The 24,685-nt window shown below is 35.3% G+C and overlaps 1 protein-coding gene across 1 annotated transcript in view; it reads right to left on the bottom strand.

Moving 5' to 3' along the window:
- Positions 1-24,685, bottom strand: part of LEKR1 (leucine, glutamate and lysine rich 1) — a 177,859-nt gene that overhangs the window by 102,273 nt on the left and 50,901 nt on the right. Inside the window, exon 4 of the mRNA XM_034997690.1 lies at positions 5,685-5,804. Coding sequence (XP_034853581.1) covers positions 5,685-5,804 — 120 coding nt within the window. The remainder of the gene's footprint in view (positions 1-5,684; positions 5,805-24,685) is intronic.

The following is a 24,685-nucleotide window of genomic DNA, read 5'->3' as shown; positions in this document are numbered from 1 at the left end:
AAGAGCTGCTGCCCTGGGGTTTTGAGGATGACTGATTATATATTTGGGAGTTAGGGGAGGTAAGGAAAAAGGGAGGTTTCCAAAAGGACTTTAATATGCTAAAGAGGACTTAAAATAAGACAGCAATGAAGTCTGCCATGCCAATTGACTCTTCTTTTCACAAATGATTTCTCTGTAGCATGCAATGCTGTTTGAAAGCATTTTACCCACAGAACTTCTTTCAAAATTTGAGTCAATCCCCTCAAATCCTGCCCACCACTTTATCAACTAAGTTTATGTAATATTCTAAATCTTTTTTATCATTTCAACAATCTTCCTAGCATTTTCACCAAGAGTAGATTCTATCCCAAGAAGCCAGTTTCTTTGCTCATCCATACAAAGCAACTCCTTATCTGTTAAAGTTATATCATAAAATTATAGCAATTCAGTCTTATCTTTAGGTTCCACTTCTAACTCTAGTTCTCTTGCTTTTTCCACACCAGTTACTTCCTCCACTGAAGTCCTTAACTCCTCAAAGTCATCCATGAAGGTTGGAATCAACTTCTTGTAAACTCCTGTTCATGTTTATATTTTGACCTCTTCCCATGAATCACAAATGTTTTTAATCTTTCCCAGAAAGTTTTCAGTTTACTTTGCCCAAATCCATCAAAGCAATCACAATCTATGGCAGCTAGAACCTTACAAAATGTATTTCTTAAATAGTAAGACTTAAAAGTCAAAATTACTCCTTGATCCATGGGCTGCAGAATGGATGGCATGAAAACATTAATCTAATTGTACATGTCCATTAGAGCTCTTGGATGACCAGGTGCATTGTCAATGAGCAGTCATATTTTGAAAGGAATATTTTTTTTCTGAGCAGTAAGCATCAACAAAAGGCTTAAAATATTTAGTAAACCATATTGTATACATATTTGCTATCATCCAGGCTTTGTTGTTCTATTTCTAGAGTACAGGCAGAGTAGATTTAGCATAATTCTTAAGGGCTCTTGAATTTTCAAATTTATAAATGAGCATTGGCTTCAACTTAAAATCACCAGCTGCATTAGCCCCTAACAAGAGCATCAGCCTTTTTTTGAAGTTTAAAAACAGGCATTGACTTCTCTCTAGTTAAGAAAGTCCTAGGTGACATCTTTTCGCAACAGAAGGTTGTTTTGTCTATATTGAAAATCTGTTGTGTAGTGTGGCCACCTTCATTACTTTTCTTAGCTAGATCTTCTGCAAACTTGCTGTATAGCTTCTACATCAGCACTTGCTCCTTCATCTTGCACTTTTATGTTATGGAGATGGCTTCTTTTCTTAAACATCATGAACCAATCTCTGCTAGCTTCAAACTTTTCTTAAACAACTTCCTTACCTTTCTCAGCCTTCATAGATAGAATTGAAGAGTTGGGGCCTTGCTCTGGATTGGGCTTTGGCTTAAGGGACTGTTGGGGCTGGTTTGATATTCTATCCAGACCCCTAAAACTTTCTCCATATCAGCAATAAGGCTGTTTTGCTTCCTTATCACTCATGTGTTCACTGGAGTAACACTTTTAATTTACTTCAAGAGCTTTTTTTTTTTTTTTTTGCATCCACAAACTTGGATAACTGTTTGGCATAAGAGGCCTAGCTTTTGGCATATCTTGGCTTTTTGTTTGTTTCCTGACTTCAAGTTTTTATTTAAATTCTAATTAGTTAACATATATGGTAAAATTGGTTTCAGATGTAGAATTTAGTGATTCATCACTTACATATAACACCCAGTGCTCATCACAGCTAGTGCCCTCCCTTAACACCCATCACCCATCTAGCCCATCCCCCACCCACCTCCCTCCATCAACCCTCAGTTTGTTCTCTAGAGTTAAGAGTCTCTTATGGTTTGCTTCCCCCCTTCTTTTTTTCCCTTCCCCTATGTTCATCTGTTTTGTTTCTTAAATTCTACATATGATTGAACCCACATGGTATGTCTTTCTGTGACTGACTTATTTCGCTTAGCATAATACACTCTAGCTCCATCCACATCATTGTGAATGGCAAGATTTCATTCTTTTTGATGGCTGAGTAATATTCCATTATACACACACACACATCCACTGATGAATGAAAAAAGAAGATGTGCTAGATTAAAAAAAGACATGAAATACAAGTGTTGGCAAGGATGTGGAAAAAAAGGAACCCTCATGCACTATTGGTGGGAATGCAAACTGATACAGCCACTGTAGAGAACAGTATGGAGGTTTCTCAAAAAACTAAAAATAGAAACATCTTATGATCCAATATTTCCACTATTGGATATTTACCTAAAGAAAAAGAAAATTATAAATGAGCATTAATATATGCTAATTCAAAAAGTTTATGTACCCCTATGTTTACTGCAGCATTATTTACAATAGCCAAGATATGGAAGCAACCTAAATGTCTACTGACAGATGAATGAATAAGAAAGATATGGTATCTCTAAACAATGGAATATTATGCAGCCAAAAAAGGATGAGATCATGCCATTTGCAACAACATGGATGGACCTAGAGGGTATTATGCTAAGTGAAGTACATCAGACTAAGAAAGACAAATACCATATGATTTCACTTGCATGTGGAATCTAAAAAAAAAATGAATAAACAAAAAGTAGAATCAGACCACATTGTCTGATTCCATATATCCAAAATGTCCAGAAAAATGCAAATCTATAGAAACAAAGAAGATTAGGGATTGTTAGGACAGGTGGTGAGAACAGAGATTGAGTGCAAATTTCATGAGAATCTTAGGAGTGACTCAAATGTTCCAATACTGAATGTGGTAAAGGTTGCCCAACTTAGTAGGTCTTACAATGTAAAAATAATTACATTGTGCTCTTAACATGAATGAATTTTGTAGTAAGTAATTGTATATCAACAAAACTGTATAAAATAAGATGTGATATGATAAACTATGAGATTGAGAAAACAAAACAAAATAAAGCCAGATGACAGAGTCTAGATTGACAAATTAAAAAAGTAAGGGAGCACTTGGGTGGCTCAGTCACTAAAGCGTCCAACTCTTGATTTTGGCTCAGGTCATGATCTCAGGGTTGTGAGATCGAGCCCTGCACTGGGCTCCATGCTGGGTGTGGAGCCTGCTTAAGATTCTTCTCTCCCTCTCCCTCTCTCCCCCTTCCATCTCTTAAAAAAAAAAAAAAAAAAGTAAGTACTTTATATTTCAAACAATTTATGAAAGATTCACAATAGGAATCCTCTAAAAGTAAACACTGCCTAAAATATTTCAAATATGGATTGATTTGGAGCACTGGATTTATATACAGATTTACATAAAGTGAAGTATACTTATATTCCATACTATTTTTTAGTGTCCATTTTACAGGCCTTCTAAACTTAATTCCCATTCTCAAAGGCATTTTATTCTGAATAGCAAATGTGCTGAGCCAATTGAGGCAGACCACACACACTCCTGATCACCTCCCTGGCAAGAGACAGGCTGGAAATGATGTCAGGAAAAACAAAGCATGATGAACACTTTTCTGGAGGCTAGGTGATTAAGCCCAATTGCAATTAAGTAAATGACAGAATAATTTTAAAAGAGCAATGCGACTCAAAGACACAGTTCATTGATCTATTAAAAGTTCCTTTTGGGATGCCTGGGGGGCTCAGTGGGTTAAGTGTCTGCCTTCGGCTCAAGTCATAATCCAGGGTCCTGGGATGGAGTCCTGCATCAGGCTCCTTGCTCGGCAGGGAGCCTGCTTCTCCCTCTGCCTGCCACTCCCCCTGCTTGTGCTCTCTCTCTCTCTCTCTGATGAATAAATAAATAAAATCTTAAAAAAAAAAAGGGAAAGTTCCTTTTGGGCTCCACAAATAAAATGATTGTATCTGAGCACCTAAAGTTCATGCTTCTTTTCTTTGCCACATTTAGAGAGATGATAAGCTCCTTTTCTTCTGTATTCTAGTAGATATTTTTAAGATAAATTACTATAAAATCAGCTTTTAGTAATGCAACAAAATCACTGACCCTATAAATTTTGCTTTTATTTTCACCAGACTGCTTGTTCCTATGCAACGTAACTACTAGTGAGGAATAAAACCAGTAATCATTTCTATTTGTATATTATAAACTTCTATTTGTACTAAGTGTTTAGTTAGATGGTTACTTCCAAAATTGCTTTTTAGTAAATGCTATGTTTTTATATGTCAGACCCCAGACTCCCAATTTATAATCTTTTAGCTAAAAATAAACAAAAGTCACAATATCTATTGAAATTTTTTTAAAAAAATAAGCAGTTAAAAGTATAACTCAAAATGATAAAACTAGAACACAATAAAAGTAACAATATGCCTCAGTTTTTTCAAGAATTTAAAATGCTACAAATCACATGTAAAATGTGAACATTTTATCAGTCTTAATATCTTAAAGCAGCATTAATTATTTAATCTAGTTCTGGTCTAACCTTTAAAATTCGGTCAATCCCTACCACCCACAATGGCATTAATGGATAAAATAAATGGGACTTTCTTAGCAGACCTGAGCCAGAGCTATTGGAAGAGCCAACTGGTCGGCCTGACTAAAGTGAAGAACTGGAGTCACCTCCTGGTTCAATACCAGATTTCTAGGACAAGGCAGAAAAGATTTCTGATGACAAAAACGATCATCTGTTTTATGAATAGACTCATCGATTCAAAAATTATTTATTGAGCGTCATTATGTGCAAGGCATTTATGAAAGGTAGTTGACCAGCAGATGATCACCAGATAGTATATTAAAAATTATTAGCCCAGGTAATTTTTTTAATGAAACAATGTCTCTGGCAACAACTAGTAGATTGAAAAAGAAAAGAAAGGAACCTACCTTCAAAATATTCATTCAACATATTTTTTTAGTAACCCAGAACCTGTGTCTATTTATAATGTTCATTTAACTTATTTCCCTTTTCTAAAGATAAGTTACTCAATTTTGAAAAGAATCACTGTTTCTGATATTCTTAATATATTCAATTCCAATTTTATAAAAGAAAATGAACTTCCTAATTTATTTAGAACATTTGGGTTTTAACTTTAGGTATTATAAGTCCTCCAAAGATTATATAAAAGCAGAATTAACACCATTTATGTTGGAGATTTTGAAATTAAGGAGGTCTATTACTATCATTTAGAAAGTTACCCTATTCTAGGGTGCCTGGGTGGCTCAGTTGGTTAAGCAACCAACACTTGGTTTCGGTTCAGGTCATGATCGCTGGGTCCTGAAATGAGCCCCTAGCTGGGCTCCACACTCAGAAGGGAGTCTGCTTGAAGATTCTCTCCCTCTACCCCTCCCCTATTCATGCCCGCATGCACACTCTTTCTTTCTCTCTCAAATAAATACATAATTTTTTTTTAAAAAGTTATCCTATTCTTCTCTACTTTTTGTATCACTGGACTATCAGGCAGGGAATTGAATACACCAAGAAATACTGGTCAAGAGAAAAATGAATTAGTTACTGTGCTTTCATTCTAAATGTTACTGCACAATAAAAGCAAGGTGTTTGCCTGATTTAAATATATTGCTAAAACCATTCAGTTGAGATAATGATCAAAAAAACCCCAAGAGAAGTTGTTTCCTTTTTTTCCAACCACACCGAATATAGAAACTCTATTACTAAAATCTGTTTGAATGTTTATAAAGTTAATGCACTTTTTCAATCCTTATCATTTTCAGTTCTTTAAAGATAATCTTACCTGAATACTTGTGATTGTCTCTGCTTAATTTTTAATTCATGTTGCAAATGATTCAATTCTTTCTGTACTCTCTGAAATTCATATTGTTGACTTTTTAACTGCATGCTTACATCTTGAATTCTAAAAATATAAACAAACAACATCCATTACAAATATTCCTTCCTGAGAATTTTATTAAATTAAAATTTAAATACATTTTTAACAAAAATAAATGTTAAAAAGTATGCATCTTTATATTTGCTAAATGAATGTACAGAAAAAGTATGGAGAGACACATATCAAACACCATCACTCCTGGGGAGGAGAGTGGAACTGATGGGCAGGGGAAAGGCAAAGAACATTGAAGGGAGGCATAACTTTTACTCTGCATCTTTTGTATTGTTCAAATTTTTCAGTGAACATGTATTTTCACTTGAATTACTAATTAAAATGTAACTACCCAAATATCAATTTTTATTAAAAGTAATATATGTATACAATTTCGAATGTCAAATATTACTAAAAGAGCTAAAGAAAGAACAGTAATCATTGCCCTTACCTCAATTTCCACTTCCCAAAACAACTTTCAACTTTTTTCCTGATTCCTCTGGTATTTCCTTCTATAAATAACATGCTTATATTGTTATTCCTTAATATTTCAGTATTCCTTAATATTTAGATATTTCTTAGTAAATTACAAATCAGTTAAGATCTGATTCTGCTAGATATAACCGAGACCTAAATATGATAGCTTAAATATACAAGAGTATATTATATTGCATAAGACAAATGTACTGTTAGCCAATCCAATGCTGATAATAGTAGCCTTATAGAGTCATCAGAGTCCCAGGATCCTTACAACTCTCTGGTCTACCACCTTTGGTGTGTGTTCTTTATTTTCATTGACCATGATAGTGGCAGAAACCCCAACAACTCCTTTCCCATTCCAGACCAGCAGCAAGAGGAGAATAATGGCTCACTCTGTTTTAAGGAGACTTCTTGGAAGTACCACCGATTACTTCTGCTGAACTTAGACATTAGACACATGGCCATACCTATTTCAAGTAAAGCAGATATATCCACAGTTCTATTACTAAGGAAGAAGGAACAATGATGTTAGGGTAGGTAGCTAGCAGCTTATATCACAATCCTAATAAGAACTGACCCTCCTACACATACCTAAACTCTTATACACACATACAAACACACGCCTTTCTCATCTCACCCTCCCTTTATTTAAATAAACCTTTTAATTTAGTATTTACATTATTCTTCACTAGTGAGCCACATGTTATGATATGATCACATTTCTTGTACAACTTTTTGCTGTCCCTGGATTAAAAAACCATCCCCTTTTCTTCTTAGTTTTCTGTGTACCTATCACTGATACATCTTCCAAATCCGACAGAGGTGTAATTCTTCTTTCTCAACACCTTCAGACACAGCAGAAAACTCTTCAATATCATATCTTTTCTAGGAAATATCCTTCCCAGAGCTCTCTATTCCCTTGCTCCAGTGTGGGTATTCTCTCAATTGACTATACAACTGTCATCCTGGGACTTTCCTTTCTTGTCATTTCAGGAACTGTCCTCAGCTCTCTTTCATGTCAAATCCTCTGTATCTTGGTTCTAAAGTCTTCCTCCTCTATGGTGTACTCCTTTTGGTGGAATAAATCCTCCAGGAGCATTCTGCGCATGAGAGGCAAATTTGAGAATGTGAATATCTGAAAATATCTTTACTATATATCAGACTGGACAGTTTAGCTGAATATAGAATCATCCATGAGAAAAATATTCATTCGAAAATTAGGGTACCGTCCTCTGTTTCCTAACTTCCGGTGCTTTTTTGCAAAGTCCGATGCCATTCTAATTCCTACTTCTTCTTTGTATGATACATGGTATAGGTTCTCCCCCCTCTGCCCCTGCCCTGGTTCAGAGCTTTAAAATTTTTCTCTTTTTACTTAGTATTCTTAAATTTCATCACAATATATTATCATGTCAGTCTTTTGTCATTCTCTGTGCTGGGCACTTCATGAGTATTTGTTTTGGAAACTGATGTTTAGTTCCAGGAACTTTACCCTAAGGAAAATGATTCCTTCCCCACCATTTTCTGTTTCCTTTCTGGAACATCTTTCGATTTGGATGTGGAACCATCTGGAGACATCTAATTTTCTTAAATTTTTTTGCCATCTTACTACTTTGGACATTTTGTTTTAATTTCATTATCTTCCATTCTGCCCATAAAATTTTTAATTTCTGCTATCATATTTTAATTATCAGGAATTCTTTCTTATTCCTCAAAAGGTCCCTTTTTTATTACCCCTTGTTCTTATTTCATGGGTACAATTTCTTCTCTTATTCTTTTGATGATAATTTTGATATCAATTACGCTGTGTTTTAAAGTTTTTTCAGCTTATTGCATTGCTTCTGTTTCCTCTAGGTTTTTAAATTTTTTCTTTGCTTTGTTCTTTGTCTTGCACATTTGAAGCCTCCCTTACAGTCTGGAGATCCTTTGCTGTCTATTCATATTTACAATGAAGACTATTGGTCCAATTTCTACAAATTAATAATGATGAAGGGAGAAAGGGGGGAGGGTGGCTTTTCTGGATAAAAAAGAAGCAACAAAAGTGACATGTGGACCTTGTATAGAACCAGATTCAAACAAATGAACTAAATTTGTTTAAATACTAAGGAAATTTGATTATGAACTGGGAATTAGAAAATACAGAGGAACTATTGCTAATTTGGGGATAATGATACTGTTGTTATATAACAAAATGGCACATCACACTGAAGTAAATAGGGATGAAAATAGCATGCAGTCTTGGGTCTTCCTTAAATTACTTCAACAAACAACAAAAACAAAGGGACAGATGAAACACATATGACAAAAATCATGGTAATTTTTGAATCTGTAATAATGGATATTTATTATGGTATTTTCTCTTTTAAAAATCTAACAAATGAGACACTGAAATGCCTTAAGCTTCTGTGGTGTGCGTTGGAATTATTAAATGATGGGCTTCAACTGTGGGGAGATCATGTGGGGAATTAGCTATTTTGATAGTACCTATGTCATCTGCCAGAGTTAGGACAAGGTAATTAAAAGTCTTTGGGGAGAAAGAATGGGAGAGAGGTTCTGAAAGCCTAAATGCACTTCTAAAATATTTTTAATAAATTCTATTTTCAGCCTCACTTTGTACCCACAACAAGTATTTCTTTTGGCATACTAAGAGAAAAAAAATCAGCCAAATGTTGTTTTCAGGAGTCACATCTAAAAAAAAAAAAAATTTAACAGAAATGTAGAAAATAAAAGGTTAGAAAAATATATACCAGACAGATGTTTTAAAAATGATAAAAAATATACATTAATATTAACAACTAGCTAAACAATAAATAGAACCCTTTAGTTTTAATAAAAATCCCAATCGACCAAGAAAAATAATAATCATGAACTTTTACATACCCAAAACATGGCTTTAAAACATAAAGAAATATCTGTTAAAAATCCAATGAGAACAAATTATTCATCATAATGGGAGCTATTAACACATTTCTCACAGAAATGGAATGGTTACAATGATATGAAAAATAGTAAAGATACTGAGGACTTGAATAACATAATTAACAAACTTGATGTATGGATATAATTAGAGGTTATATCTAATAATCATTCTTTCATACACATGGTATAATCACAAAAACTGACCATGTAACCAGCCACAATTAAAATTTTAATATGTTCTTAAAAAGAAAAAAAATCATATACACACATTCATTGCTTACAGTAAAATTACATGAAACATTTGCAACAAAAAGCCAATTAAAAAATCTACATACATGGAAACTTAAACATACATCTAACAAACGTTGGGCCCAAGAGGAAATAAAAATAAAAACTATAAACTATTTAGAAATAAATAAGGGAAACATGATATACCAAAGTACTCAGAAAAAAACTTACAGTCTTAAATGCATTTATTTAAAAAAATGAATGGGTATTCTGAATGTCATGATCCAAGAGAAATGATTAAATGACAAAAAACAATCAATGCTCAGAAGCAAGGTACCCCAGTAGCAATGAGCACACCCAATTCTCACATCTTGGTTTCTAAATACCATTTCCCAATAAAAGAAACCAAGGCATCTTAGAGAATTGGTTGATTCCAGAATTGGTTGGGGCAGGGAAAATCTAAGGCAAGCTTAGAACATTTTGTGGTGCCAGAAAGTAAGGAAGAGCGCAAGAAAGATAGGGCACAAGTGCCACCTGAAAGCTCCTAACAGCCAAAACTGGAACAGTTTAGAAACAAAATAAATAACTATAGTATTTGAGTATAACCCACAAAATAAAGGTGAATGATCCCATACTGATATTAATAAGTAACTGAACAGATAAATAAATGGAAGAGAAGGAAGAGCCCTTCCCTCACAAAGAAATTCCAATTAATAAATATAGAAGGAATAAGGGAAGTATTTACTCCAAGATATGTATTAATTGCAAAGGGAAAAATAATAATTTTACAGTGGAGGAACCTGGCAAACACCACCTTAGCCAAGTGATCAAGGTTAACATCACCTGTAAGAAGACATATTGACAGCATATACACTCTACCATGATACACACTGAGAAGGGCACATCACTTCTGTGGTATTCTTGCCAAAAATGAATAATCTCAATATAATTATGAGTAAATATCAGACAAACCCAAATTGAGGGATATTCTACAAAATAACTGAAAAGTACTCTTGAAAAGCCTTGGGTCATGAAAGGCAAAGATTAAGGAACTGTCACAGCCCAAAGAAGGCTAAAACAGTATGAGCTCTAAATGCAATGTGTGATTCCAGACTGAATCCTGGACTGAAGAAAAAGATGTTAGTAGCAAAATTGATACAATCAAAGTCTGTAGGTTAGTTAATAGTATTGTACCAATTTTAATTTCTTCGTTTTTATAGTTGTACCATAGTTATGTAGGGTATTAACATTAGGGAAAGCTGGGCATATGGAAACTCTCTGTACTATTTTTGCAATCTTCTACAAATCAAAATTACTTCAAAATAAAAAGTTAAACAAAATCACACATACATACGCAATGAATAATTTGTAGATGTCAAACATATCTGTAGTATAAATTGTGTAAAAAGGTGGGTGTGTTTTAAATTTTGGGGGCTATACAATATTTTTAATGGCAAAATAAAAGGAAATAACTTTCATGGTCAATACTAGAGGAACACTAAATAACCTATACTCCTATGTAATACTATATAAAAAAGAAAAAAGAATAAAGTAGATCTCTATGTCCTGGCATGGAAAAAATACCAAGACTAATTATGGAGGAAAAAGCAAAGCTGTAATTTACAGATCAATAAAAGCTTTCAAACACTTCTAGTGGGAATGTAAATTAATACAACTACTTTGAATACGTAGTTGGATCTATAAACCTGGCCATATGTATATCCATAATCCAGAATTTCCATACCTAGTACATACCCAACAGAAATGTGCTCATATATTCACCAAAGACATGCACATGAATGCTCACGGCACCAGTGATTATAATAGCCCTGAATCAAAAACAGCCCAAATGCCCAACCACAGCAGAGCAGATAAATCCACTGTGGTATATTCATACCATAGAAAACTGAACAGCAACACGAATGAACAGCAGCTACCCAATACAACATAGATGCATCACACAAACATAACGTTAAGTGAAGGAAAGCAGACAAAAGAATGTATACTACGTAATTCCATTTACATAAAGTTTTAAAAAAAGGCAAAATTAATCTATGGTGTTATAAATTAAGATAGTAAATTTCTTTGGGTGGGTGACAGTAAAAGAGGTAAAGAAAGCTTCTGGAAGGATGTTATGTTCTGTTTCATGATCTGGGTGCTGATTACATGGGAAATTCAGTTTGTGAAATTTAATTTAGCTGTACATGCATATTTATGCACTTGTCTCGATATTATACTTCAATAAAAATTTATAAAAATAAAATGGAATTTAAACACCTAGATAGCTTATTATGTGTGTATAAGCATATCAAGATTGATAAACGTGGAAAAATCCAGAAATATTAGAAGAAAATTTAAGTTAATATACTGCTGGATTAAATGACATTTGTGTTAAACATTCCTTAATTGAAGCCCACTCTAACTATTGAGATTTACCCAAAAAGAATTCTAAGGCTGTATTTTTACAAAATATTTTCCTTTCAATAATTAAAAAAAAAAACCATATACATTAAAACACTTTCCAAGTTTACTTCTTTTAATATGTTCCCCAAATGAATGTTAAATATAAATAACATCTCAGGCCCTCTAACAATACTCCCTGAGAAGTTAGGCCACATTACTTCATTCTGTTCTGGCTATGTAAGTTAACTTCACTTCTTTCAAATTAAACTGATATGGTTTAAAATGCCATGCCTGGGGGCGCCTGGGTGGCTCAGTCGTTAAGCGTCTGCCTTCGGCTAAGGTGGAGGTCCTGGGGTCCTGGGACAGAGCCCCACATTGGGCTCCCCACTAGGCGGGAAGCCTGCTTCTCCCTCTCCCACTCTCCCTGCTTGTGTTCCCTCTCTCGCTGTGTCTCTCTCTGTCAAATAAAATCTTCTAAAAAAAATAAAAATTAAAAAAAATAAAATAAAATGCCTGGAAAGGCACTAATGTTTGCTTTTACTGTATATATCAACTTTATGAAATAAACAATTCACATAATAGTGTAATAAAGTGTGTACTGTGCAAGCACACATTTTTCTCTAACAGCCACAATTCTGCATTAAAGTTGAATACTATGTTGATGTGAGGACATGTTGTTGTCTAGTGAGAGGGTGTTCCTGAAAACAGTAGGGACTAACAGTTCTAGTGTAGAGAGTCCTGTGCTGGAAGTTAGATGACTTGTATTATAAACCTCTTGCCAATGCATCCATGAGAACAACACATTTATTACCCTTATCTATTTCCTAGCTTTTCCCTTAGCTAACTCGACTAAAATGAGTTGTGTGAGAATCACAGAGTTGTAAAACAAATTTGGGAAAGGTATCTAGTCCCTTAGTTATTTCCATTTGGATCATCTATTAATATCACTCATAATGAAAATATTCTAAAGGAAAATACTTTAAAAACACCCTTTTAACTTCCATCCACTCTGTAATCAAACCCTTTAGAAAACATAAGAAAACTAATCACATCATAGGGGATTTTACTACCTGTAACCTATATTCTTTTATGTCAACCTCCTGGATCTAAGAATTCCTTTATTTTTAGTCTTTCCCTCAAACTGGTTTTGCAGCAATCTAAGATGACAGGTGGAAGCTCAGGGTCTAAAGAAACGAGGTGGGGGATTTTCAGGATTATATCCCACCAAGATCTGACAGGCAAAGGCATCCAATTATCAAAGGGAAAATTAGGACTACAACAAAGAAATCAATCAAAACAAGATAGTACTTCAAGAGTTCTTGGGAAATGGATTTCAGAAATGGACATGCAACTAACTGCCAATTACAAAAAGTGGCTTCTGTAACTGCTCCTCTGGAATTAACCACTGCCTAAATGCATCCAGAAAATTAAATTGCCTTTCAAGAAAGTAGGGGATATGGGGTGGGGAGTCCAAGTATATAGGTAGATAATCATTTAGGATTCAGTAAAACCAGAAAGAATTCTTATTTTGCAAAGTCACTAAGCACTTTGTGAAACTCTGGAGACAGAAACCAAACTTCTTTACCTACTATCAGGAGTATGGCAACTTCAAAAATGTCAACTGGAGAATGCCCAGGACCAAAAATGTCACTAATATTCAAGTGCATAGAACAGTAGCAATATTTAAAACAAAATTATTTGTGGGGCACCTGGGCAGCTCAGTTGGTTTAGCGTCCGACTCTTGATTTCGGCTCAGGCCATGATCTCAGGGTCATGATCTCAGGGTTGTGGGATCGAGCCCCGAATTGGGCTCCGCGCTCAGCACAGAGTCCGCTGGAGATTCTTTCCCTCTCCCCCTCCTCCCCCGCCCCCCCGAGCTCGCTTCCGCTCTCTCTCTCTCTCAAATAAAATCTTTTTTAAAATAAATATAATTATTTGTGAATGCAAACATGTAATTTCCTTTTGAGTGATATCCTATTGCTTTTATTTATAGAATTACTATGATACCTATTTATATCTTCCTACAAAAGTTCTGGCTTAGTTACTAAAACATATCCTTTTTTCAGGTAGTTAATTTTATCCCAGTCATTATTGTATACATTATCAATGTACTTTCAGTATATTGATAACTAATGTACTCAATAGTTTGGCTCCTTCTAAAGGGTGATTGACCTATTGAGGTAAGCCTCAGGAATATTTACCTTTGCTAAAAGGTAGAGGTCTCAAAAGCCTAACAATAATAAGCTGTTGTCTTGACTTTGATATCACACATTCATATTCGTTCCTTCCCCTCTCCTCTTTCCTCTGTCTCTGTCTCTCTCCACCCTCTTCCAACAATGCGAGAACCGTCCCTTGCATTGGATTGAATTAACACAGCTTTTCAAATTAACTTCATTTAATTAATCTCACTTGAGCTTTATTCAGTCTTTAATTTCTCCCTTAGTCTCTTTTTAAAAAAAATTTTTTTAATGGATAAATACCATAACCTCCCAAAACTGAAGCAGAAAGAAATAGAAAATTTGAACAGACTACCAGCAATGAAATGGAATCAATAATCAAAAAATTCCCCTGGCCTCTTTAATATGTAGAGACTATATTAAATAGATCTTCCTTTGACTAAGCATGATACTCTTAAACTTTACTAGTACAGAAGCAGAAGTTAAAAATCTTAACCCTGACTTAATAAACAAACATAATTCTGTATTGTAGGGTTGATGTATATTTTCACAAAATGGAGGTGAAATGTTTTACTGTATTTTCCTTGAAGGTAGGGGGGATAGAAGACAATTTGGAGAAAAATGGAAATTTCCATCATTTTAAAATGCTCTTAATAAAATTACATTATTTATGTAAAACACTTTTAAATATCAATACCATTTTAAGGTACTCTCAATAATTATTTATTCTTTATTGCAAGAACTTATGATTCTTATTTCCCTAATTGTTCTGTCCCAGTTTTGGTAACAGCAGGCATTGATAAACATTCTTCTTTTGATTAACTTTAAAGGATGGAAATGCATATAAAATCCCTGGATATTCTCTTTTTCATGTAATGGTTAGCTACTGTTTTGTCTACCCTATATGATTCCTTTTCTACGGAATCCCTCAATACTTTATGCAAGGAATTATTTTTTTCCACTCCGCTCTTAAAGTTCCAACCATTCATATGACTGCCACAGAAGTTTCCATGTTCTAGGACCCAACTCCACTGGCTAGGTGGATGAAACACCTCCCCCAAACTGGGTCAATCAGAGCTCTTCTCTAGGATTTGTTTTTCCCCCTGCACTAGAGAAAACAGCAGGCAGTCCCTCTCAGGTGGCAGTAGATATAAGAACTAAAACTTAGGCATTCTGGGCAACTGCTTTTCCTTCTGAAAGGAAAAAAGTAAATATGCAGTGTTAGAGAATAAAGCCAGTATGCAAAGAGAAGCAGAGATGAAAGACAAGAAAATCGGGGCACCTGGGTGGCTCAGTCGTTAAGTGTCTGCCTTCCGCTTGGGTCATGATCTCAGGGTCCTGGGATCGAGCCCCGCATCGGGCTCCCTGCTCAGGGGGAAGCTTGCTTCTCCCTCTCCCACTCACCCTGCTTGTGTTCCCTCTCTCGCTGTGTCTCTTTCTGTCAAATAAATAAAATCTTAAAAAAAAAGAAAGAAAGACAGACAAGAAAATCTTAGGGTGGTCATGTCCTTTGTTCAGGTTATTCCTGAGGCCTAGTTTCATAGGCCCTTCCAAGGTTTAATTTTTTTTCCTTGAAATCTGTGATCCACTAAACACTTTTTGCCCAAGCTGGTTCAAGCTAGATTTTAGTTACTTACAATTAAGAGTTTTAACTAATAGTGTGTGTCTCAGGATCCATCATACAGCAAACTTAAATTAACTTCTAAGGTTAGATTGAAGATTGAATGCTTTCTACTAATCCTTAAAAATGGAAAACATTTAGCAAAATAAGCTCATGACAATAAATAGGCAACTTGGGGAAAAGCGATATTCTGAGTAAACTGAAAAAAAATGTACACCACTAAAATTCAGAGAAATGGAACTTGAAACATAATTGTTAATTATAACAATTACATTACATGTTTACCTATAATATATATAACATATGTATTTAAATTTCTACATGTATAAATCCCTCATTGTAGGGTTTCTGTCCCCTATAGGAGAATCCACTTTAACCAATACACTTTGTGTTGTCTAGGACTTGGGACTTCTCCATGGGGTTTGTTTTACCTTCAGAGTTACCAAAGGGAAGGAAGCACAGGTTCTTTTTGCTGTTAGATCTTCAAACTAACTTGAGGAATCTATCACACACTCTCCTTTTCTGGGACACTAATCAGTGCCTAATCTCTCTCTTCTCTACTGACTTTTTTCTCACTTCCTCAATTCACAGGGTCTTTATCTCTCCTAGTAGAGGAAAAAAATTATTCTCTTACATTCATCCAAATCTATGATTTTTGCCATAAACTGCTTGCTCTCAGTTCCTTGGGGCTTTGACTTTTCTTCTTAGTGAAGTATAATTTACATGCAATGTTATATTAGTTTCAGTATACAACATATTGATTCAACAATCCTATATATAACTCAGTGGTCATCACTATACGCATAGTCACCATCTGTCACCATACAACATTATTACAATATTATTGACTATATTCCCTATGCTGTACTTTTCATCTCTGTGACTTATTTATTTTATAACTGGAAGTTTGTAATTTTCTTAGTCCTCTTTATTTCACCCATCCCCCCACCCTCCTCCTCTCTGGCAACCACATTTGTTCTCTGTATTTAAGTTTGTTTTTTGTTTCTTTGTTCATTTGTTTTGTTTTTTAGATTCCACATATAAGTAAAATCATATGGTTTTTGTTTTTCTCTACATGACTTATTTCATTTAGCATAATACCCTCTAGGTCCATCCATGTTGTCATAAATGGCAAGATCTTTCTTCTTATGGCTGCATAATAGTCCAATACCCACATACACAATCTTGGATTGCATTTCCCCAAATTAAAATTCTCCTGGAGTGTAATGGCGTAAACAAACAGAAAAATGCTTACTGGCTTCCCGTAAATACTGCAGTCCTCTCTGTTAAAAAGAAGCATGGCTTTTAGAAAATAACTGCCTATACCCCAGTTGCTGCCTCTTCTCATCCACCCTTCTGTCAAAGTAATGCTGGCAGAGTGTTACTTTGGGGTAATCTCAGAATGCTGATAGTTAACAGCCCAGAGAGGCCTCAGAGATGCCTGGTAAATATAATGCTAAATTATCATTTGATTTCAAACACACTAACAGGGAATTTCTGATAGTTGGAAAAAAAGGCTGGGCTGAAGTTTGTCTGCATTATTTATGATGGAAATATTAACATAATACCGCCTTTAAACTTCAGAAAAAAATACTTAAATATGAACTGCTTATATTTAGAAATAAATAAAAATTGTAATATTAGGTTTGGGGGATTACTAAAGCTAATCCATGAAGTATTAAATCACATAGTACTTTGTTGTCCTAGTTTTATTAGTTATCTGTACTTGCATGAATTAAAACTGAGCACTTACAAAATATTCTATCAGTTAGATACTTACTAATTTGGATTGCTCTGGGCAAACAACTGAATGGTGAGATCATACATTATATATTGGGCCAATTACGTTATAACTTCTCAGATTTCACTTCTCTTCATTTTGGCAGTTAAGTAAACACAGTATTCCTAGGACGTAGATCCTTTATCAGCCCCACTTGACAGATAAGGAAACGGAAAGGCAGAGAGATAAGAAAGCTGCACTAAGGCACACAAGTGACCAAGCTGGGATTTGAACCCATGCAGCCTGACTCTTATCCTGCTACTAATATATAGTTGACAACACTTTGCTCTAATTTTGTACTTTTGATTGGTGCTTTGCATATCATTTTAGAAGATGGATTTTTATTGCATATTGTACTTTGAATTCTGCTTTAATTAAATTGATATTTAATAGCAATAGATAGGAATTGAAGAGTGGGAAATGGCATTACCAAAAAAGGAAAGTGAGCAATGGCTAAGAACGACATATGTTATGCACATGAAGAAAAGTGAAACACCAGGTTAAATTTACACATATTTCCAAATGTATGTCTTTTTAAAATCCCCTCACAAAACTCAGGGGTTGACAGAGGGAAAGAGTTCAGTGTTAATTTTCACAAACATTTGTTTTCATGGGCATAAAATGTTTTCAGAACCAACCCCAGTTAGTCTCTGTCCTTCAGCATGGTAAGAATTTGGCATGCTACTCCTTTCTTCCTGAGAAAGAAATCTAAATGCTTGCCAAACCACTTAATATTCTAGCTTCCACAGCAAATCGCTTTCTTCTCCTTCAAACTGACTTCAGACGTGGGTAAAAGAAAGAAAAGCATCGGAGGAAAGAGGCACAGGGGTGGTGGTGGTGGTGGTTCCTATTTTTTCCACTGCGACAAACAAAACATGCTTATAATTATGTGAAACATAATTTTTTTTGGTATAATTCTTATCAACCCTAGAAAGCTCTCAAATGGTAGTCTTCCTTCCCATAATAGCATAAAATACCAGGCCAATATAATAGTGTAATAGCTTCTTTAACTCGCTGACAATTTTGAGTTTTACTTCAAAAGCCAACTTTTCTTCCCTTTAAAAGAGGATAGGAAATGAAGAAAATGATAACCTATTCTTGTAGATATAAAGATATGAGTGAATAAAATATCTAGCCAAAGAAAATAAGATTAAAAAGAAGTCTATGATTTAGCATTTACAAGAAAATAAAACTTTCCTTTTTAGAAGATAGGAGCTATAAAACAGGTTATACTAAAGTTAATTTTTCAAAGGCATAAACATAATGCTTTCAGCTCATACTCTAATTAGTTTTACATTAAGTTAAGCAGAGAAAAAAAGACAGGCTTATGTTTGGACTGCATTCTGGTAAGAGAGAACTAAGAACACTGGACAAAGTCTGACACAGAAGAACAATGGTGATAAATATTCCAAGAAAATGCTACTTTTAACAGACACAATTTACAAAATAAAGACAGGCTAAAAGCAAAAGGTTAGAGAAAGAGAAAACAAACTTAAGCAAAAGAAAAACAGCAGAGCAATACAGAATGTTTAATTAGTTATCTCTTTCCTTGGATTAGTTGCCGCCCAAATTTACAGAATGTTCTTACTAGGCATTTTCTTTTTTTGAAGATTTTTATTTATTTATTTGACACAGAGAGAAGGAGAGAGAGAGCGCAAGCACAATCAAGGGGAGCAGGAGAGGGAAAAGCAGGCTCCCTGCTGAGCAAGGAGCCAGATGCGGGGGTGCATGTGGCTTGAGGCTCTGGGATCATGACCTGAGCCGAAGGCAGATGCTTAATCAACTGAGGCACCCAGGCGCCCATTACTAGGCATTTTCTTTTCTTTTTTTTTTTTTTAAGATTTTATTTATTTATTTGAGAGAGAGAGAATGAGAGAGAGCGAGTACATGAGAGGGGGGAGGGTCAGAGGGAGAAGCAGACTCCCTGCTGAGCAGGGAGCCCGATGCGGCACTCCATCCCAGGACTCCAGGATCATGACCTGAGCCAAAGGCAGTCGCTTAACCAACTGAGCCACCCAGGCGCCCACTAGGCATTTTCAATCCTTTAATTTTTGTTTCTCTCTCTATGCCTCTCCAAATTTTCTGGCTTAATATTAGAAGGCCATTTACTTCATTTCACAAAATTATTTATTTTGCAAAAACAAAGTTATTAACAAAAGGATAAGGAAAAGTTAAATCACAGAGCTATGAATGGCTCAGTGAGAGTGTTGTGGATTTGGCCTTAGTTCTTTTACTTGGCAATACTGTACTTCCAGTCTAAGCTTGAGTCTGAGCTATCCTGCTGTTTAGATTGGTCATAAATACTACCATGTTTTCCAACTACACACTTGTGTTTTAACAGAAGTGTTGACCAACTGCTTTGTTTTACTTTTTTGTTCCTTCCCTATACTAATCCTCTCTCCACTCCTAACTCTCCTACCTTCTTTGACCATCTCTTATGCAGTCCCATTAAACTAGATAGTTTCATTAGACATAGTGAAGAGGTATGTGAACTGAGACCACATTTTTGACAAAATTACATTTGAAAACAAAGACATTCTTTGAATTCCCTGATTATATCATTATGTTTATTGTTATCACAATTTTATTTGCATGTTAATGATAGAATTTGGACTAAACAACTCTCTTGAGATTGTCAAAAATAACAATGGAATGATGCAAAATACATACAAATGAATATTCAAATGTCTTTCTCAAGATACACCATCTGGCAAAAATTAGAAAATGATGAGTCATTCATGAATGAATGAATGAGTTAACCTAAATCTCTGTCTACAGAATTTTTTCAAATGGCAGGGAGAGGGGCAGAAGGATTACCTGGATTCCAGTACCTTAACACAATAATTATGTCCCATTTTTAATTTTTTAAATTCCTAATAGATAAAAATAATTCTAAATTAGATCAGTAATAGGATTAGGGGCACCTGGGTGGCTCAGTCATTAAGCGTCTGCCTTCAGCTCGGGTCCTGATCCCCTGGGTCCTGGGATGGAGCTGCCTGTCAGGCTCCCTGCTCAGCTGGAAGCCTGCTTCTCCCTCTCCCTCTGCCTCTCCCCACCGCTCATGCTCTCCGGCTCTATCTTTCTATCAAATAAATAAATAAAATCTTTAAAAATAACAATAATAATGGGATTAAAACTCATATATAGGAGTTGCTGCTCTTCCCTGAGCAATTACCACCGGACTTTCACTAATATACCAATAAAGCAAAATGTATAAACAAATCATTCAAATATTTTTCAACAGAGAATTCAGAATTCAAAATGGCACATAAAAAAATAAAAAAAAAAATCCATAATATTTATGAACACATTTCTAAGTATGAAGTCTTGTTTCCCGAAAAAAAAAAAACCCTACTATTTTACAAACAAAAAATATGTGAAAAAAAAAGTTCTCTGTGAAAATAAATGCGATTTTCTTTATCCTTATCTCATATGCAGTATGAGATCCTTTAATCCTTTAACACAAAGGATCCTGAAGGGAAAAAAAAGCTCTAAAAACATTTGTTCAGCTCATCTATATAATTATTGACACAAAAAATGTATAATTATTACAAAGTAAAAATTTTTCTCTTCTTCTGAACCTTGATTAACTAAAAGCTAATACTTTTAAATATGTATTTTCCTTCTTCCCATCCTCCTTGCCATGCACCACCCCTAACATGGGTAAAGAAAATTTTGTAAATCATTTTCCACTTTCCCTCTCGCTGTTTTTCTGCTCCCCTTTCCAAGCTCTGGCATGGGCATTCCACAAGGTGCCTGCCGTCTGGCAGCAGATGAGAAACGCCCTCTTCTTTTGAGGGCAGACAATGACAAAACCCAGAAGTAATCATATACAGGCAACAAAACACAATATAAAAATTCATGTCCATTAAAAGAAAAAATAGAATATAAATTCTGGGAAATTATTATGATTCAATATTTTAAATTATATTTGAATGATATACTTTCCAATGTGTCATTGACATTCATCTGAAACCATGTAGAAGCAAAGAAAGAATATCTTTCACAGCTCTCTAAGCATTTATCTGGGTACAAATATTAGAGGATTCAGCATGAGTGAGGTTGCCTGCTGAGAACAGAAACTGAAATGCCAGGAGGCATATTAAAAGCCAGTGTAAATGATGCAATTCATGACAGAGCCATCTATAGGCCTACATGCATTTACTGTTAATAAGAAACAGAAGTGGCAGCAAGAGATATACTGTTCCATATCAATCCTTTCTTGGCATGGATATCATTTATAATACAGAACAACACATTAGCTTGAGTGCATTTCAGGAGATGTGTAAACATTCTTAGGTTGTGCAGAGTGGTAAAACCAAAATGAAATGTAATATGAAAACCTTAGCTTCACGATTCATTTCATACATTCCAATCAGTCAGCAAGTCAGAAAACACCTACTATCATGCACCCACCATTGTGCTAGGTCCTATGGGTATTACAAAGGAAAATAAAGACAGTTACTGTTCTCAAGGATTCTGACATGCAGAAAAGGCAAGACGTAAGAATAAGCACCAAAAAAATAAATAAGTAAATACAAAATAAGACATACTCAACTGCCGAACAGTTTGTTTAAAAATATAAGTGCTATAAGGTATCAAAAAGATCATTATGGGCTAGAGTAACTGTAGGTTAACACCATAAAAAAAGAAGTATCTTGAAGAATCAAAATAATCTAATCACAAAGAAAGAAATGAAATGAGTAGTTTATTTTGGCTAGGGAAAAAACATGTGCAAACACAATGAAATGGGAATGGCCTCAGATAGTTTTATACTAACTCTAATCTATATCAAAATTATAGCTTCTTTTACATATGTAAATGACTTATTTTCTTAAAATTAGTCATAAGTCCTAGGACAGTTCTGGTTTAAGCTTATTATTCAAGAATGGTTATTGAGGGTAAGAAAACCTGAACTGGAATTGATAAACTGCTAGAGGCTCATGGTGGATAACCATAAGAGTTAAAAACTGCAGGGGGACCATCATAGTGCTGCCTCCACAATATTGTGAGCTTTACTAGGAACTTGACCAGGTTCTCATAGCAAATATCAAAGAAAAATCCCCTTGTGATTCCAGCAGGGGGAGGGCAAGGAATATGCCAGATCAATCTGTTCTCTTAACAAGGCCTGCTCTCAGGGGAACGTAGTTAACCAGAGCCTAACCTGCAAAAGTATTATTAGATCCTAACTGGCCTGGCAAAGGGAAATATCCAGCTCCAATCTCGTCTAGCCATCCTGTCTTACCTAAGGGCAGAGGGCAGGGGAGGGAGGGGATGTACAGGGGCAGAACTGAGAACCTTGTGAAGTTCACAATCTAGAGGCTCACTACAAGACTGAGACTTAATCACAGGGCTATAGATTGCTTCCCCTCCCCCTATACCTCACTACCATATTACTAAAGGCTGTTGACAGCAGTCCCTTTTACACAGATGTCTGGCTATCAGGAAAAGTAACAAGGCATACCAAAAGGCAAAACACACAATTTGAAGGGACAGAGCAAGCATCAGAACCAGATATGCCAGGAATGTTGAAATTATCAAACTGTGAATTTAAAAAAACTATGATTAGGGATGCCTGGGTGGCTCGGTTGGTTAAGCTTCTGACTCTTGATTTTGTCTCAGGTCATGATCTCAGGATCATGAGAGTGGACCCCATGTCTGACTCCGTGTGGGGCGTGGAGCCTGCTTAAAATTTTCTCTCCCTCTCCCCCGCCCAAAAATAATAATGAAATAAAACTATGATTAAAATGCTAAGGACATTAAAGAATAAAGTAGAGAGCATGCAAGAACAGATGGGTAGCGTGGGCAGAAAGATGGAAATCCTAAGAAAGAACCCAAAAGAAATCCCAGAGATCAAAAACACTTTAACAGAATAAAGAATGCCTTTAACGGTCATGGTAGACAACATGGCTGAGAAAAGGATCTCTGAGCTAGAGGATATATCAACAGAATCTTTGAAATCTAAAAAAATCAAAGAGAACAAAGACTTAAAATAAACAGAACAGAATATCCAAGTATTATGGGACAACTATAAAAGGTGTAACACATGCACACTGGGAATACCAGAAGAAGAAAGAGAGAAGTAACAGAAGAAATACTGGAAACAATAATGACTGGGCATTTCCCAAATTAATGTCAGGCACCAAAGCACAAACCCAGGAACCTCAGAAAACACCAAGCAGGATAAATGCCCCCCAAAAGCATACTTAGGCATATTATCTCCAAACTACAGAAAATCAAAGAAAAAATTCAGAGGGCAAAACACCTTTTCTATACAAGAAAAAAGATAAGAATCACACCTGACTTTTCCTCAAAAACCAAGCAAACAAGAAAAGAGTAGAGTGAAATATTCAAAGTGTTGAGGGAAAAAAAGCCCCCACCAACCTAGAATTCTGTATGCTGCAAAATTATCTTTCAGAAGTGAAGGAGAAATAAAGACTTCCTCAGGCAAACAAAAACTGAGGGAATTTGCTGGAGTATACCTGCCTTATAAGAAATATTAAAGAAGTTTTTTAGAGAAAAAGAAAACAAGTCCAAAATATGGATCTATTTAAAGGGGGGGAGGAGCAAGATGGTGGAGGAGTAGGAGACCTAAATTTCATCTGGTCCCAGGAATTCAGCTAAATAGGGTTCAAACCATTCTGAACACCTACGAACTCAACAGAAGATCGAAGAAAAGAATAGCAGCAACTCTCTGAACAGAAAAGCGACCACTTTCTGGAAAGTCTCTTCTGATTTGTTTAGTGTATATTTTTCGGGTCGTTGTTACCCTGTTAGCATTTTGTTCTCTCATTCATCTATTCTCCTCTGGACAAAATGAGAAGACGGAAAAAAATCACCTCAAAAAAAAAAGAACAAGAGGCAGTACTGACTGCCAGGGACCTAATCAATACGGACATTAATAAGATGTCAGAACTAGAGTTCAGAATGACGATTATAAAGATACTAGCTGAGCTTGAAAAAAGCATGGAAGATATTAGAGAAACCCTTTCTGGGGAAATAAAAGAACTAAAATCTAACCAAGTCGAAATCAAAAAGGCTATTAATGAGATGCAATCAAAAATGGAGGCTCTAGGGGCGCCTGGGTGGCTCAGTCGTTAAACATCTGCCTTTGGCTCAGGTCATGATCCCAGGGTCCTGGGTTCGAGCCCCACATCGGGCTCCCTGCTCGGCAGGAAGCCTGCTTCTCCCTCTCCCACTCCCCTTGCTTGTGTTCCCTCTCTCGCTGTCTCTCTGTCAAATAAATAAATAAAATAAAATAAAATAAAATAAAATAAAATAAAATAAAATAAAATAAAATAAAATAAAA

This window comes from Mirounga leonina, unplaced genomic scaffold, assembly GCF_011800145.1.
Source record: "Mirounga leonina isolate KUSES-001 unplaced genomic scaffold, KU_Mleo_1.0 Mir_115, whole genome shotgun sequence".
NCBI classification, from domain to species: domain Eukaryota; kingdom Metazoa; phylum Chordata; class Mammalia; order Carnivora; family Phocidae; genus Mirounga; species Mirounga leonina.
This window is presented reverse-complemented; position numbering and strand designations above follow the sequence as displayed.